Raw genomic sequence first — 16,029 nt, 5'->3', positions numbered from 1 at the left:
AATGAACAATACAAGGGAAAAAGGTATTATTTACCAAGAAAATGGAAGGAGTATCTTTGATTTAGTAACTCACAACTCTTTTGCCTTAGAATTTAGCCCTTGAAGTAACAAGAAGGTAAAACCAATTGTGTTTCCAAATCTGAGTGAGGGAAATTGGGAAAGACATGAATGCACTGTTCCTTGCTGAAATGTTTTGCTGATTTAAAGGATATTTGTTAAGATTTATGAAGCATTTACAAAGACCACTTATTTCGGTGACAGTAAAGCATGAGTACGCAGGAAAATATAAAGCCAACATAAAAATGTGTATTCACATGGCAACAATAGAGGAGTAACATATTTATCCTGTACATTATAGTTACAGTTAATTATTGAAGTATCCATACCAGAACAAATGTAACCACATCAGCACCCAGTGTCAGGCATCTATTTTAAACTGTGTATTCTAGTTTTGGTTATAAGTCACCATTACTGCTAATTATAGGATTCTTGAAAAGGTTCTAGTTAGCAGCATTCAAGGAATAGATTATTTATTAAGGTCTGCTAACCTTTGAAAACAACAGGATGAGGATGAATAAAGACTTCATGTAAAGTATGATCCAAAGTACAATGATAGAAGGAAAAATAAAAAGCATGCAAAAAGTATGCTTCAAACTGACAGATTTAAAGGTGCATGTTTAAAAAACTCCATTATTTATCTGTATCTACACAGTAGAAAAATGCTTCCAATTTATGCCACTAAATTGTAAATTATTAGAATCCAAAAAGAAAAAAGGAAAATAAAAAACCAACTTACCATTCATTATCCAAGGCATTTCAAATATTACTATCTTTGCTGAAAAGCAAAAAAAAATTGAATACTAAGTGCTAGGTATTTCTCTATTTAACAGTTAGTACAGCAATAATGTTCATGTAAAAAGTAAATATTGACTTTTAAAAACTTGCATGTTCACCTCCTTATAAAAGGTATCTTGCACTATCTTATCGCTATTTGGAAACATTAGCTGTTTGCTTGGAAAACAGGTGATAAAATTCCAAATTATACATTGCCTATGTACGTCCTGGGATATTACTTTTCTGACAATTGGTTACTAATAGCTCATCTCACAAATAAGGAAAAGAAAGGCAATATCTCAACCTGGCCTAGAAAATCAGCTACTGAATAGAAGAAAGTTTAACAAGTATATCTAGCACCCCATACTTCACAAAGAAACAAACAAGTGTTTTCTAACCTCTATGGTTAAATAAAGAATATTTGGAAAAAATAGAAATACAAAGACTAAGTATCCCAATTTTTTTCCTCTTGAAGGTCAAACTACAAAAAACAGTGTTACACTTGCCTTTAAAATTTGATATTTGATCAAAGCTTTGAACTTTGATCTTCAAGCCAAAATCTAATATTCAGAGTTTAAGCAGTTGATGTATGGAAGTTCAACATTCACATATATTTTCACCTAAAATTTACAATACATTTAAGATAAGCTAGCATAAACTATGCAGTGTTTGCCTAGCAGGCAAATACACAGAGTTTTCTAAGTGTGCACACAAAAATGCCTTTTCAGAATAAATAATTTTTAGAATAAGCCATATTCATAAAAAAAACATTATTCACCATAAATTTCTAGAGCCATTCATTTTTTCACTCCTGAAGACTACTAAAGGATACAAACTGTCATGGATGTTTGTAAAGCTTCTACCCAAGTGACAAGCAACAAAGGAAAACAGGTCAAATCCTTTCTATTATGTCCTCATAATAGCTTACTATATATAAACATAGTAAGAATTATTACTTAGTAATAGTAATAAACATTATTAGTTCACAAAAAGACAGTGTATTTTTTGATGAAAGTAAAGTTGTACTTTCACAAAACGAAGCTGTACTGATTCCAGGACAATAATATCCTAACACTGTAACATTCACATTTCGTTAAGTTGCCCCAGAAAATAAATTAAAAAACCCTTTATCTTCCCCATCTCCTATCATATTACAAAATCTTCGTGTTACACAAGTCTACAATGCTTCATATTTAATATACAGTACTTACTGAGAAAGTTTGGGTAATAATCTGTAAAACAGTTGACAATAAACCGGACAAAATCCAAGTCCTAAATTAAAAAGAAATAATTAAAAAAAATCCCATAGTATCAATGCAAAGCAAAGCAAAACATTAACAAGTACAGGCTTAGTTAAGGCATTTAATGAAAAGCACAAGAGATATATTGTAATCAACTACATTAAAATTTTACATACACTACAAATATCCTCAAAACAATGCAAGGCTTTTTCCTCCATTAAACTGCTGCAGGCTTGTGGTCACACTTCCCTTTATAATCTAAGAAAGAAGTCAATAAACCTCTGAACAGTGCAATAACTAAGATATGTAAATTATTGCAGACCATCAACAGGATTTAAGATGTGCTGGAAAGATACTGAAAAAAATAAACCTTTAGCACTAGAGAAGCTTGACAGATGAAAGAGTACTCAACATACTGAAATTTCTCTTCAGTAATTATCCTACATAGTGTTCAATATACTACTGCACTCAGCATTATATTTCCAAAGGAAAAAAGTCAGTTTTCCTTTGAAGAGAATTTTTAGGTTTAGTATTAGTTGGTGGCATGCAGAGAAGCTGTGGGCAGAGACAATGCTCAAAAGAGCTGCTTCTATACCACCCATTTTCAGGATGCTTCTGTCCAATGAGCAACTGTACAGAAATAGTACAGCCTGTCTCCTTTGCAAAACCGAGGTATAATGGAACTGGTTACACAGTCAAGGGCAAGGAAAGCTTTTTATGGAACAGGTATAGAAATAAAGTAAGAAATACCTTACCACAATAAGGGACTCATGTGGGAAGCCTGCCATGAGTACTCTTCCCAATCTTTTTAACAGAAATGACCACTACTACTACTTTCAGAAATAGCACAGAGCATCTCTGGCTGAGGATCCAAAGCCTGTCATAACAATAACAATGGGGAAGGAGCTCCTAGGGTGATGAAAACACACTACTGAGACATTTGTGGACAGAGTGAAAAAAGCCCCAAAAAATAACACTGTGTAAGGGGACTACACACAATCTGAAAGTTTTTAAGTAGCTTCAGCAACTAGAAACTAACTTGACAGCTTTACAGGCAGAAGGTGGCCTCTAATGGAAGCATTTATCTCAACTGTCTGTTGCTTGTACCAAATCCAGTACCTTTCATTTAGCATCACAAACACAGTAATAGATTAGAATTATTAGAACCTCCATTAATCAAAATGCTGCTCTCTATTCTGCTGCCTACCCAAAAAGCGACACTATCAGAGAGCAGAGGGATAGATCCATTATTCTGAGGAAAGTCTGGAATTAGAAGTGCAGATTTCACAGACCATTCAATAATTGCATCATATTCTAGTTACCTGAACTGGTGCAATAAGCCATGAGCTATCAGAATTATCTCCTGCATACCAGTGATAAAATTGATATAGTATATGTCCATAACAAGAGAACAAACAAATCAAACATGCTCTGGAAAAGAACTCAGAGATCCAAGTTCTTTTTGTTAAGACAGACAGATTTATCAATTACACCACATGGCTACATACAGCCATCAAAAAATATTCCTTTTCCTGTTCTGTGATAAACATACTAACTACAAAGCAAGACTGTACAATGGGACAGTTACAGACAGCATTTGTTGCGATTTTGTCTCTGGGAGTCTCAAAGACACAGGGGGGAAAAAAGCTGCTTCAGGACATAATCTATAAAACCCAAATCAAATTAGTCTTTCACATCAAGGAAATTATTACAATCCTTTACTGCTCTTATGTAAAACTGTGGTTCCAGTATTATCTTTTGGAGTGTGAACAGATAGTTCTTACCTGTACAGTGAGAGCATCAACCTTGTAAAACAGAACCACACCATATTTATTTGTAAAATTAGCTCCTTATAAGCTGGTGGCCCTGTACTGCACAACTGCAAGGTCCCAGTGCAACATTAATAACCTTACCTATTATGGACAACCTTTTGGAGTTGGGTTTGGGGATGGGGCTTTTTTTTTTTTTGCTTACACTACTTCTTGCCATGTCACCACCACCACCAGATAAAAAAAAGCACAAAGATACAAGTTTCAGCCATTCCTATAATAACAGGACAGCATGGTACTCAGTAAGAAAAATGTAATTGTCTACAGGTTAAAAAATTAAATGCATTTGTATAGAATCTGTGAGATTTTTAGTTATTAGATTAAATCAATAAATATGTGCTGATAGGCAAGATCTCAACCTTGCAATCTAAACCAGCTCACCCATCAAACTATAAGAAAGTTTTCAGCATGTTGCAGAAGACAAAATTTAATATGTAACAAAGGATTTTGGAACGTGCTTATGTCATGGGAAAAAGCTCTACCATATCACTTATCTCAGTGACTTATTTTTGTGTCAAGGACTGTACAGTGACTTCCTTTTTTCTTTTAACACAAGTTAAGTAATTCCAAAAGCAATCAAGACAAGACAGTAAAAATACTTACTATGTGACTGATTCCAGTTTCAGCCATGTCAAATACCACTGTCAAGGGCTTTCCATGATCTCTCTTGGCATAATGTTCCAACCAAAAAGCGACCAGTTTCTTTTTGTCAAGTTGCTGTTTAGGATCTCTTGTATGATGTTTCACTTTGAACCAAACTTGGACAAAAACACCCAGAGAAGTTGAAAAGAAAGATCCAAGCAAACAAAAACATCATGCAAATAACTATAGAGGATACACTGAGATGTATTAACACCTCTGGGTTTGTATTTTATAATTGTCCTGATTTTGTGACCACTGAACAGCTAGAAAATCAACTGCACACCTCTTCATGTACCCCACATTTTCCACTTTTTTTACTATAATTTTTTAGAAATTGAAAATACAAATAATCACACCTCAGAAAAAATAAAAGTGGAAAACCACTTTTTGTGTATTTAAAGACAATTTACCTAGATTAATATTTCATAATTTAAAGTTAAATCACATGGTCTTCAGACAATATTATGTTCAGCACATAGTCTAAGTATTGCTGCAAAATTAATGTTTCCTTTTCTGCTTAGGTGTCCTCCAGCACTGCAGTTGATGTGTTTTGTAAAACTATTTATATACGCATTAAGAATTATATGAAAGAACAGATCTTTCTAAAATAAAAAATTCCAGGAGGTGAGCAACATTGTAAAAATGGAAGTCTAGTATTTATTCTTCTGGAATAAAAAAAATGAGTCATACAGAGACTTGTTTTTCCATTAAAAAAACCCCACAGGCATAATTCAAAGTAAAGATTTTATAAAAATGTCTGAAACCAAGTTACTGATTATACAATAAGTGAGAAAATAAATATTCAGGGCAGTAATGTAAAGAGTAGCTTCCATTTTTGCTACCTTTACAGTACATAAGTTAGACAAGCCTGAAAAAAACTTTAGATATGCTCAACATTCTTTACCCTGAAACTTGGGAAGCTGTAGTAAAAACCAGATTTCTTCTCCATGTTTCATGTAAAGAAACAAATGTTTCTAAGTATAGCATGTCAGCTATACTGTACCTCAAGATTTAGAGAAGCCCCTATTCAAACACAGAACACACATTAAACTATTATATTCCTGTTTAAGACAGTGATCACATTACCAAGCCTGTCTGAGAGTCAGGCCCATGGTGTGATTTTGAGGCTGCCCTGTGAAGTGTCAGGAGTTGGACTCCATCATCCTGCTGGGTCCCTTGCAACTCAGTGGATTCTATGATAAATAAAACTTTATTTCTCAACTACCTTTTTAAGTAAAAACAGTAGCCAATATATATCTATGTCTGTTCTTAAAATGCTTATTTTTCAAGATGATAAAATGCTGGAAACAAAATAATGATCAAAGACTGAAAATAGTCTATTCTGTATGACTTACATAACTTATAGCCCTCTTTATCGTATCCATGCAGAAAGAGAGCACCAATTTCAAATAACCATTTTGGAAGGACAGATTCTGACAAGTCTGCAAAATCAAACAAAACATTATTTCAGTAACTACTAATAATCATATTGTAACTTAACAGAAGTCACTAAAAACTTAGAAGTCTAGCAAAAAACCCAAAAACATCTTTATAAGCCACTTTGCAAGGCCTTTATAATGCAAATATTGAGATGAATTGAAATCTTTACAATCTTGTTCTCATGTTAGAGGAGAATCTATTTATGAAATCAGATTTTTTTTTAAATCTACAGAAAAAATGCTGAAAATGTTAATTTTTTTTCATATTTGAAGCCTCCCCACAATGCTCTTCCTTTAATTCAGTGTGTGAAGTCCTGTAGTTAGAGTTCACCTTAAAAATATTTTCACAGCACAAAAATGAGATCTCTTTTATTTAATATACCAGACCAGTGCTATTACAATGAACAAGATAGCCCTGTTTGCTGTGGGGTTTTTTTGTTGTTTGCTTTTTTTTTGTTAGAACTCTATGATGCAAAGAGACAAAGTAACAGACAGCTGCCTTCCTCCCTTCCCCTTAAACAGCCTTTCAATAGACATATGGAACTACAACAAAACAGACACTACTGGTCAACATAAAAAGCAATACTTTTTCTCAGTCTTTTGCTCTTTTGAAAGTTCTTGCTTAGCTCTCTGTGGTACTTGCAAACCTTTTAGAAGTTATTAATGAAACTACATATAGAGGTCAGTGGAAGTTCAATAGGAAAGCAACACATACCTTCAAAATCACTGTGTAACATAGCTTACCATTAACTGTGTATTCTTTCCTCCATTGAAAGCTTTCATCAATCATCTTCAATGTATCATCCACAACATCATGACGCCAAATCAAGTAGTTTTCAACCCATTTATCATCTTGCTGAAGTCTTTCCACATCTCTAGAATCGTATTTATCTGATTTATCTAGGAAATAAATAAGTCAGTGTCTATAGCATTTGCTACAGAAACGTGAAGAGATTTGTTAAGTGTATGTCTATACATATCTACTTGGTACATAGGCTTTCTCTTGCAGTTTATAATTTAAGGAAACAAAGCACAGCATGATAAATTATTGACAAACATCTGCTGCAATGATATTTAGGGACACTACAACATTACTCTCACTAGAAATGTATTTTCTGTGATCCTTATGCAAAGAAAAAAACAAGGTACATTTGGGACAGGTGTAATTTTTCTAAAACCAGTTTTCTGTAATTAACATGAATTAGTATATAGTATTAGAATTTCTGTACTGATGAATGTATATACCAAACATCACAAATACATGCTTGAGTTCTCATACTTACAGGTATCAGCATGTTAGACCATTATATGTCTGATAAATACAAAATTCGTGAGTTTGAGCATGCATTATACACACTTGCATTAAACAAAATTGTTTTCTTTAAAAAAAATTACAGTTTACACTTGTTATAAATTGTTACCCTACCCAATAAAAACTACACACAACTCTAGAGTAGCACAAAAGACCCTAAGGCTTCTCGTATCACATAAGCAACACAGTAACAGGCTTACATGCTTTTGGTAGTACTTCAGATGAAGATTTGTTGTTGCTCCGAGTTTTATTTTTAAACAGGAAAGTAAAACACAAATGCTAAATGGACCTATTCCTAATGTAGATACATTTAAACAAAAGCTCAGTTTTTAAATCAATGATCCTCTGCCTGAGAAATTGGTAAAAATGGAATGTAAATCAAGAGCCCATAATAGAAACAGGCTTCTGAAAGCAACAGACACTGATACACATCTCTGCTAACTACTAAAAAATCATAAGCTCTTAAATTATTCAATTAAATTCATGATTACCATGGAAAAATTATGACTGTTAATAAAACAGATTTAATTTTCACATACTGGAAAGAACTGTTCCTCTGTCAATAACAAACTGCTTTCAGAGCCATTGACAACTCTCTAGAATTGTAATGGAATGGCTTGGCAAAGTATTTCAGTCAGACAACTCTGAGGAAGGAGATTAAAAAAGACACGACTAAATTATGCTAAAATTTGTTCATTTACTGGCCTACATGCAAAAATATGATCTATTTTACCTGTCTTTCAATTTATATTGTTTCCTGTTATAAATTAGTCAATGTAACTGCAAGAATATTTCAATTTAAATGTGTCCATTCACTAAATTGTAGTTTCACTGCATCTCTTCACATCTGACTGCTTCTCACATGTTCCCTTCTTCCTTACGCTTCAAATTTCTCCTTCTCTTAATCCCATACCACTTTGCTCCTTAGATAACCCTATAATTTAATCCCAGTTTCCTTAATCTTAGTCCCCTACTTTCTTCTCTGCCCAAAAACCTATAATCCACTAAAATCTTTTTAACTATTGAAGTTCCTTTTCTCATCATTTCCATACTTGCACTGGACAGCTGATTTCCTACATTCCGGCTAAGCCCAGTGAGCACTCAGCACCAAACTGAAATGTTTAACTTCTCTGTGGCTCTAGAGGAACCACAGAGGAATTGCAAACGTCCTGGGAGTGAAATTTTGTCTCAGCAGTCTCAACTGCTCATTTGAAATTTGTAATTCTCCCAGTGATTTAGGAAGTTTTGTCTGAGAAAAGCTAACAGCACTTAGTTTCAAGTTAACTACTTCACCTTGGTTTAAAATAATCTCTAACACACACTGGCTTCCAGCTACAACTGACTGCAGTTAATCAGCCAAGTACCTTGCTGAGATCAGTCCCACATTTATCTCATATAAATAAGGGATTAGGGTACTCTAATGAAAGAGAAAACCCACCACCAGGTAAAAACTAACAGGATAACATTTCACACCACTTTTTGAGGCTCTCTAATCTTTCAGTATCTGTCTGAGAGCACAACTGTTAAAATTAGACAATTGTGCACCTTGTATCAAACAGTAATTTAAAACCATTGACATACCATTACATGGAACAAACCTCAGTCACTAACAAGTTTTCCCAAACCCTGAACTTAGAGAATACTTTTACGAACATAGACAATTTAACTTTGTGAGTATTGTAAGAAACTTGAAGTGAAACAGAGACAATGTTCCCAAACTTCCAGCATCAATGGAAAGCAAGCTGCATCCAGTGATTACGATAGTTGAAAAAGCATCTTTCCCTCTCTTCTGTAGCTAAGTTCTCAACAAGACACATGTAAACTGAATTTACATATATGCTACAATATACACTAAAACCAGGGGAAACAACTATTCAAGTTCTACATCCACAAGCCCTTGCAGAAAGCCAGTATTTGAATCAGGTTAGCTTAAGATTCACAGAAGAACAGTACTGAGTACTGAATACTTTTACCTGCTTGATCCAATTCTTGCTACAAAATAAGTAGACTTTAGAATGAGAATGTGAATCCAAAATAAAGGTGTTTTATGTCACACACAAAAAGCAGAATGATATAAAATTGACTGAGTCCTTACAAGAACCCAGTGACTGAAAATGTGTCAGTTCAGAGGAGGAATTCCTCTTCAAATCTGTACATGCCACATAATCCTACAGACCCTTGGAAACTTGTTTTCAAAATACACTGTGAAATAATCAGAATGTTTCTAATTTTAATTCACTCATGGAACACTTGAGTGCAGTTACTGCATTATAAGAAACTTCTGGAGTTAAATGAGAATTAGTTAAAAGAAAATGAGACTTTTGGGATTCTCAATACAATTTAAATACACCCTGCAGAACAACTAAGAGGCCAAAAAAGAAACAGTATTTGAGGGGCACCCAAATGGAAATTCAGGTAAAACTGAAGTAACTTACCTCAGACAATCTCCAAGCCTACCCATTTAGACACCTGTAACCATATACTGATGCTTTTCTCAAAGGAAAATGAGGTGCTTGCTTCTTCACACTTGCAGGACTGCCACCAAGACACTAAGTTTAGTCACCCTCAGCTCAGGAAGAGAAACCTCTCTGATACTGAGTCCATATTGAACAGAATTTCATAAGGTGTTTGGAATACACATCACTCAGCCCAAAGGTAACACAAGAACAGCACTACCAGATATTTCTGCTCAGAAAGAGTTACTGCAAACCATGTGTGTAGCAGCAGTGCCAGACTTTTGTGTAGCATTTCATAGTCCAGGGGCTTGGAAACCTCGTTGCTCCCTCAGTCCAAGACACTCAAACCTTTCTGTATCATAGAATAGTTCCACAGCCCATAGAAGAGGCAAAACTGAGATGCTGCAATACTTTCCCATTGACCCAGGAAACCGTAAAAACTAAGCAAAACTCAGATCCAAAAAAGCAAGAAAAAGCATAATCTGCCAAATTATAAATTACACATAAGGGAGTGACAGTAGCAAGGAGATGTGGCCATTATTAACCCTTTTTTTTCCTTTATCTGAAAGCTCTTCAAGAAAATTTGAGAGAGCAAAACTGACTGGGTATTTAACCTTATTTTGAAAATAACTGGTTAAAGTCACTTTCATTTTCTCATTGAGCATTTGAGGTCAAGAGAAAAGATTAGAGGAAGATAAAAGCTGTTTGAACAGCAACTTCTATTACTTGCCTTCATCTTTTTTTTTTTTTTGGCAGGGGGATTTAGTGAGGACTTCTGTCCTTTCCTTGAGCACATTCTGTCCTTTTAAAAGTTGTCTTCAAGCTGAGAAGGTTCCAGTGGAACTCTCTCACTTAATTACTATGTTTCAACATAAAGTATCTTCTAGAACACCAGAGAACAGCTCTGAAATCAACTGCAGGAGTACACAAAACTAAATGCACACAAATTTCACTGCAATACATTCACTAGAATATTTCATTAATTTTTCTGAGGCACAAACTGTAAACTTCCCTTTCTTTATGTTACTCTTTTTTTTTTTCACTGGCATCTAATTAGCATGCCAGGAGCCCCTGGAGCAGGTCCAGTGGAGGGCTGCAAAGATGATTAAGGGACTGGAGCACATCTCTTACAAGAGCAGGCTGAGAGAGCTGGGCCTGTTCAGCCTTGAGAAGAGATGGCTGAGAGGAGACCTCATCAATGTCTGACAGTGTCTGCAGGGAGGTGTCAGAGGAGGGGCCCAGCAACAGGGCAAGAGGCAATGGCAAAGAATGATGCTCAGGAAGTTCCTCCCGAGTATGAGGGAGAACATCACTCGGTGACTGAGCCCTGTAACAGATTGCCCAGAGAGGCTGTGGAGTCATCCAAGGACTGTCTGCATGCAAAACTGTGCCCTGTGCTCCAGGATGACCCTGCTTGAACAGGCTGGACCAGAAAAGCCACTATGGTTCCTTCCAACTTGACCTATTCTGTGATTACCAGGAGAACAGTGCTTTGCTTTCTTCTAGTGTTCATGCTTTAGGAAAAATACAAATTTGAGAATATTCAGCAGGAATGTAACAGAATAACTACAGAACTCAAAACCAGGCAGCACAGCTGAGTCACACACTAAATTAATCCACAGAAGTTCAGAATTAAAAACCTGAATTACCTCTCCCTTCAGAAAAAACTCTTCTCTAGAAAAGTAGTATTGCAGGATAAGTCCTACCTTTTAATAGCAAATAAACATAAAAACTTTATTGTACAAAGTAGAGGAAAAAAAGCAACTTAGAAAAGTATATCAAGTGTTACATTACACAAAGAGACTCAATTTAACTACTGTCTTAAAGCTATTCCAGCCAAGAATTCTTGGTCTAAAATGGTCACAATAATTTCTCTAACTTTGGCTACAAAGAGGAAACCCATTTGAATTCGCTGTTGATGGCAAACATTAAATTAAGTACTGTAACAATTCAGGTATGTACTTTCAGTTGCTACATGAAAAAATCAGCAAGACTAGAAAAAAATTAAGGTCAGTAGCCATAAAGGGACAGGGATGAAGAACAAACTAAACACTATTTCCATCCAATAAGGAATTATTTCAATAACCTCAAGCAGCAATAGACAAATAAAATAACTGCCTCCAGAAGCTGAGATAAACAAACTTTTAGCAAAGCTGAACACTGTCAGTGACAATAAAGACTGCTTTAAATAAAAATCTCAATCATTAATGTTGCACAACTTTTTATGAAAGTATGCTTCCCATCTTATCCTTCCACTAGTTTCAGCCCGAAAGCCAAGAACCAGGAAAAATACACTTTTCAGAGCATAAAAAGACATGCAGGTATGCAAAACATTACTTTAACAGTCTTCTACAATAGTCTTATCACTGATTTTTAAGGGTGTCTCATATGCCTAAAAATTTATTTGCAATCAACCCATATGATTAACAAAACACTTTTGCTACTGGCTTAAAGAAGGTCATGGTGAAATTTTATCCTTTACAGTGGAAGGCTAGGAAATCTCTCTTGCAAAATATTTTTTGAAAATTAAGATTTGCCTGAAGGAGAAAGGAAAAGGATGAAAATGGGGAGGGCCAGGAAGTAACAGGCAATTAGAAACAGTTAATATACAAAAAGGACATGTGAAGAAAACTAGCTTACTGAAAAAATCTAACAAGACTTGATTGTAAATAATTTCCACTGTAACATTAAAATAGAAAGTCATAGCCCAGAAATAAAAGCTAATTTTAGAAATCCTCTAAGGAATGGAAATTCACTGTAGAAAAAAACATGCTTGTTTGCTAGAAAACATTGTTAGTGCCAGTCAGTGCTAGAAAAAAACCCTTTTGTTTTCATTGTTCCTTTCACCAGTAAAATCATTTACGTCACCAACTCTCACAAAGAATCTAAACAGGCAAAACAAAAATTAGGCCCAAAACCAGTGAAGACAAAGTGCTGTCTGCCTACCACATCAGCCAGTGTTTGCCAGTCAATTGGCCTAACAGGGACACTATTGGAGATAAACCTTTTAAATAGAAGGGTTTCATTATTGGGACATACATTCCTCACATGAACTGAAGTTGTCTTTAGAACCCAGCTAGAAAGTTAACTGAAGAGAAAAAAAGCACAAGATTTCAGTTAATAATAAAATACTGTTTTGCAGATAAGATCCAACAGTGGCCAAGCTTTCCTTCTAGAACACTTCAATGGCCAAATTAGCCAAATAATTTCAGCAAGAAAGTTCTCCTACAAATTTTGATAAAATGAACCAGCATGGTTCTCTGCCATTTTCAGAGTCTATCAAAAGCATCTTCTGATTTGGTCACATAAATGAAAAAAAAAAAAAAAGTATAATTAAAAAAAACAGATTTATGGTGCTTTCAATTGCTGAACAGAACTTTTCCCACCCAATCTTGAAAATTGTCAAGACCACAGCATCTTATTGTAATAATAATTATAATACATGCCAAAACATTAGACTTTACTGAATCAGCTATATATTTCTGTAGATTCTACTTTAATCTAAAAATTGTGTTCTGCCAATAAATAATTTCAATTAAAAAGTAGGATTTCAAAGACCCTCTAAGTTCTAAATTCATAACAAAAGTAAACATTACTGTAAGGCCATCATAGCACTTTTGACCATTATGAAATCTTCCTGCATGAGGAGTGGCAGGAGGTAATCTAGTAACTATGAGTTACAGAATATGGAAGAATCGCTTCATCTTTGATGATCAGAATTACTGTGCTTCTAGAATAACCAGTTACATTGTTTTCCCCAGAGGGAAAACACAAAAAAATGGCAGCTGCAACCTCCAGAAAAAAAAAAGATTGCCTGAAAACTTTTCTCCAACTTTAACAACTGTGGTCCACCTATATACAGAATAAAGTTTGCTCTGTAGAGCCCCAGAGTTCTGTGACCACACTAAACTTTACAGGAAGGATCAGCTTCTCAGCATAGCCCGACAGTGCCCTTAGTTTTGAAAGCAGACTAAAATTCCTGGGTGTGAAGCAATCATTTGTACCTTTACATCCCAAAGTCACAGGTCTTAGAGTGTCTGCATACATGGAGCCCCACACTCCTTTGATTAAGAAGCATAAAATAGGTTTTAGAACATACACAGTAAAAGCTGATAGACCAGTACAAAATTAAAATCCTGTGGTTTTCACTCTTGATTGTGGTCATGAGAACATTAATTTGCTTATGGCATTCCCAATTTTGTGGCAGAATCTTAACACAAACTCAAAAAAGTCATAATCCTATTTCCTTGAAAGGGCCAAGAGCCTAAAACCATGACCCAAAAATGGGCTTACTGAGAAAAAGTGTTCAAAATACTGGAAATAGGATTACAGCTTACCTTGCAACAGCATTCAGTTATTTAATGGCTGCATCAACCAGCCCAACAGAGACATCCTCACAACCTAGGGAAACTCGTGGAATTCCAAGATTTTAAGCAGTAGATCAACTGAAAGAATAATACCCTTTTTCCACAACCACTGTCCTAGAGCAGACCTAGGCTTTCTGAAATAATTATTTATGAGTGTGAATCTGGGATAATAGAATACAAAGCAAGTGGAATCACCTACTGTATGAAAATATATAATAATTGAACAAATTAAGAGGCAGAAAGATTTAGAATTTAAGATGAGTCTCCATTCATTCTAGCCTCAGTTTTACAAAGTTATCTTTATTCACTTAGAAATATCAAACAGTAAAATAAGTTCTCTCTACCTCAAGACTTTCTAATAAATTTTGTCACCAGAAATACAGATCATTTCTAACCAAGGCAAAATAAGTCTCCTTTATGAAAGTTAGCAGAGCTGCCATATGAGACAAAGTTGTACCACCCTCAAGACCTTCAAAGTTTTCCAAAAGCATGTTCCAGCTCACTACAATGAAGAAGCACATAAGCCTTACATAAAAGTGATAGATAGCAAGGTAACCTCAATAATTCTGATCAGAAACACCAAAGTGAGTTTGCAGAACTGAGGCTCATATTAAAGGAGATGCAGGCAACGCAACTACTGGACTTTCACTGTATTTGCACTAAAAATTGCATAGAAGCATATTTTTAGTAGAAAGTCACAATGAAACATACTGTTTGCTGTAGTTGTTAGCATACTCTACATTCATCCAACATAAGCAATGCAAATCAATTTAGAAATAGAAGGAAACCACTCTAGGCTTACCCCAGTCTTCCCTCTCCTCTGGGCATCCCCAGCATCTCCCAGCCCTCATTTACAAATTTAAGTGCACCTGCACTTAGGAACCGAGTTGGACATGCAGCGTGATCTTAATTATGGCCTGCATGAATTTCAAGTGCAAGTTACTCCAGAAAAACAACTACTCTTCCTTTGAGAAACTCAGTGAGGTCAGAATGCCTCCATTCCCCCTTCCCTGGTGTGTTTTATGTTCAAAGAACACCAAGCACAGGAATGTCCCAAGCCACACACTCCATCCAACCAAACACACCTGCAAGAGAAAAGGACCAGGAGCTTTGCCCCAACACATCCCCCAGCCCAAGACAGCAACCCAGCACACAAACCTGCATGCATTGTACCCTTCCATGGATTCAGACACCCTAACTGCACCAGAGCAAGTTTAGGCTGGACATAAGGAAGAAATTCCTAATAAAAGAGTGATTAGATAAATATCTAAAGGGCTGCCCAGGGTGGCGGCAGAGTCACCGTCCCTGGAGATGTTTAAGGAAGGACTGGATGTGGCACTCAGTGCCGTGGTCTGGCTGACAGGTGTTCAGTCACAGGTTGGCCTCGATGATCTCGGAGGCCTTTTCTGACTCAGATGAGTCTGTGAAAAGGCACGGACGCTCGCAGAGCTGGGAAAGCGGGATACCTGGCGGCCCGAGAGGAAAGGTGACAGCGCACAAGCCCCAGAGCCCGCAGCCACCGCCCCCAGCTCACCTGGCAGGTACTCCGCCTGGAAACGCCGCCGGGTCTCGCTGATCAACGCCCCCTTATCCTGCCGCTGCTGAAAGGAAACAAGGAACAGGAGGCCGTGAAAGGAAGCGCTCCAGAGAACCCCAGACCCCCACCTGTACGCCAGGGCCCGGCCACCCGTCCTGCCCGACCGCCAACGCCGAGCGGCTGCGGCTGGCGAGAGAACGCCCGGCAGGAAGGCGGCAGCGAGGGGCAGGGGCGCAGGGACTCACCTCAGCCATGATCCAGCGGGTCCGCCCGCGCCGCCCGCACTGAGGCGGCTCCGGCGGCGCGAGGAGCGGCGGGAAAAGGGGATGGAGCGGCGCCCGGGGGCGGGGCCGTCGCTGGGGCGGGGCCGTC

General features: G+C 36.6%; 1 protein-coding gene across 2 annotated transcripts in view; it reads right to left on the bottom strand.

Moving 5' to 3' along the window:
* MOSPD2 (motile sperm domain containing 2) overlaps positions 1-15,943 on the bottom strand; it is a 32,806-nt gene extending 16,863 nt beyond the window's left edge. Inside the window, exons 1-7 of one of the 2 annotated variants that reach the window (XM_021547517.4) lie at positions 15,903-15,943; positions 15,655-15,721; positions 6,730-6,885; positions 5,902-5,988; positions 4,508-4,662; positions 2,046-2,106; positions 797-835 (exon numbers count right to left, since the gene is read on the bottom strand). In XM_021547517.4, the coding sequence (XP_021403192.1) occupies positions 797-835; positions 2,046-2,106; positions 4,508-4,662; positions 5,902-5,988; positions 6,730-6,885; positions 15,655-15,721; positions 15,903-15,911 (574 nt within the window). In that variant the 5' untranslated portion in view covers positions 15,912-15,943. The remainder of the gene's footprint in view (positions 1-796; positions 836-2,045; positions 2,107-4,507; positions 4,663-5,901; positions 5,989-6,729; positions 6,886-15,654; positions 15,722-15,902) is intronic. The other variant, XM_021547518.4, reaches the window with a different exon arrangement.
* Between the last annotated feature and the right edge of the window lie 86 nt (positions 15,944-16,029).

This window comes from Lonchura striata, chromosome 1, assembly GCF_050655825.1.
Source record: "Lonchura striata isolate lonStrDom1 chromosome 1, ASM5065582v1, whole genome shotgun sequence".
Lineage (NCBI taxonomy): Eukaryota > Metazoa > Chordata > Aves > Passeriformes > Estrildidae > Lonchura > Lonchura striata.
Note: the sequence above shows the minus strand (reverse complement) of the source record. Positions and strands in the feature narration are given on the sequence as shown.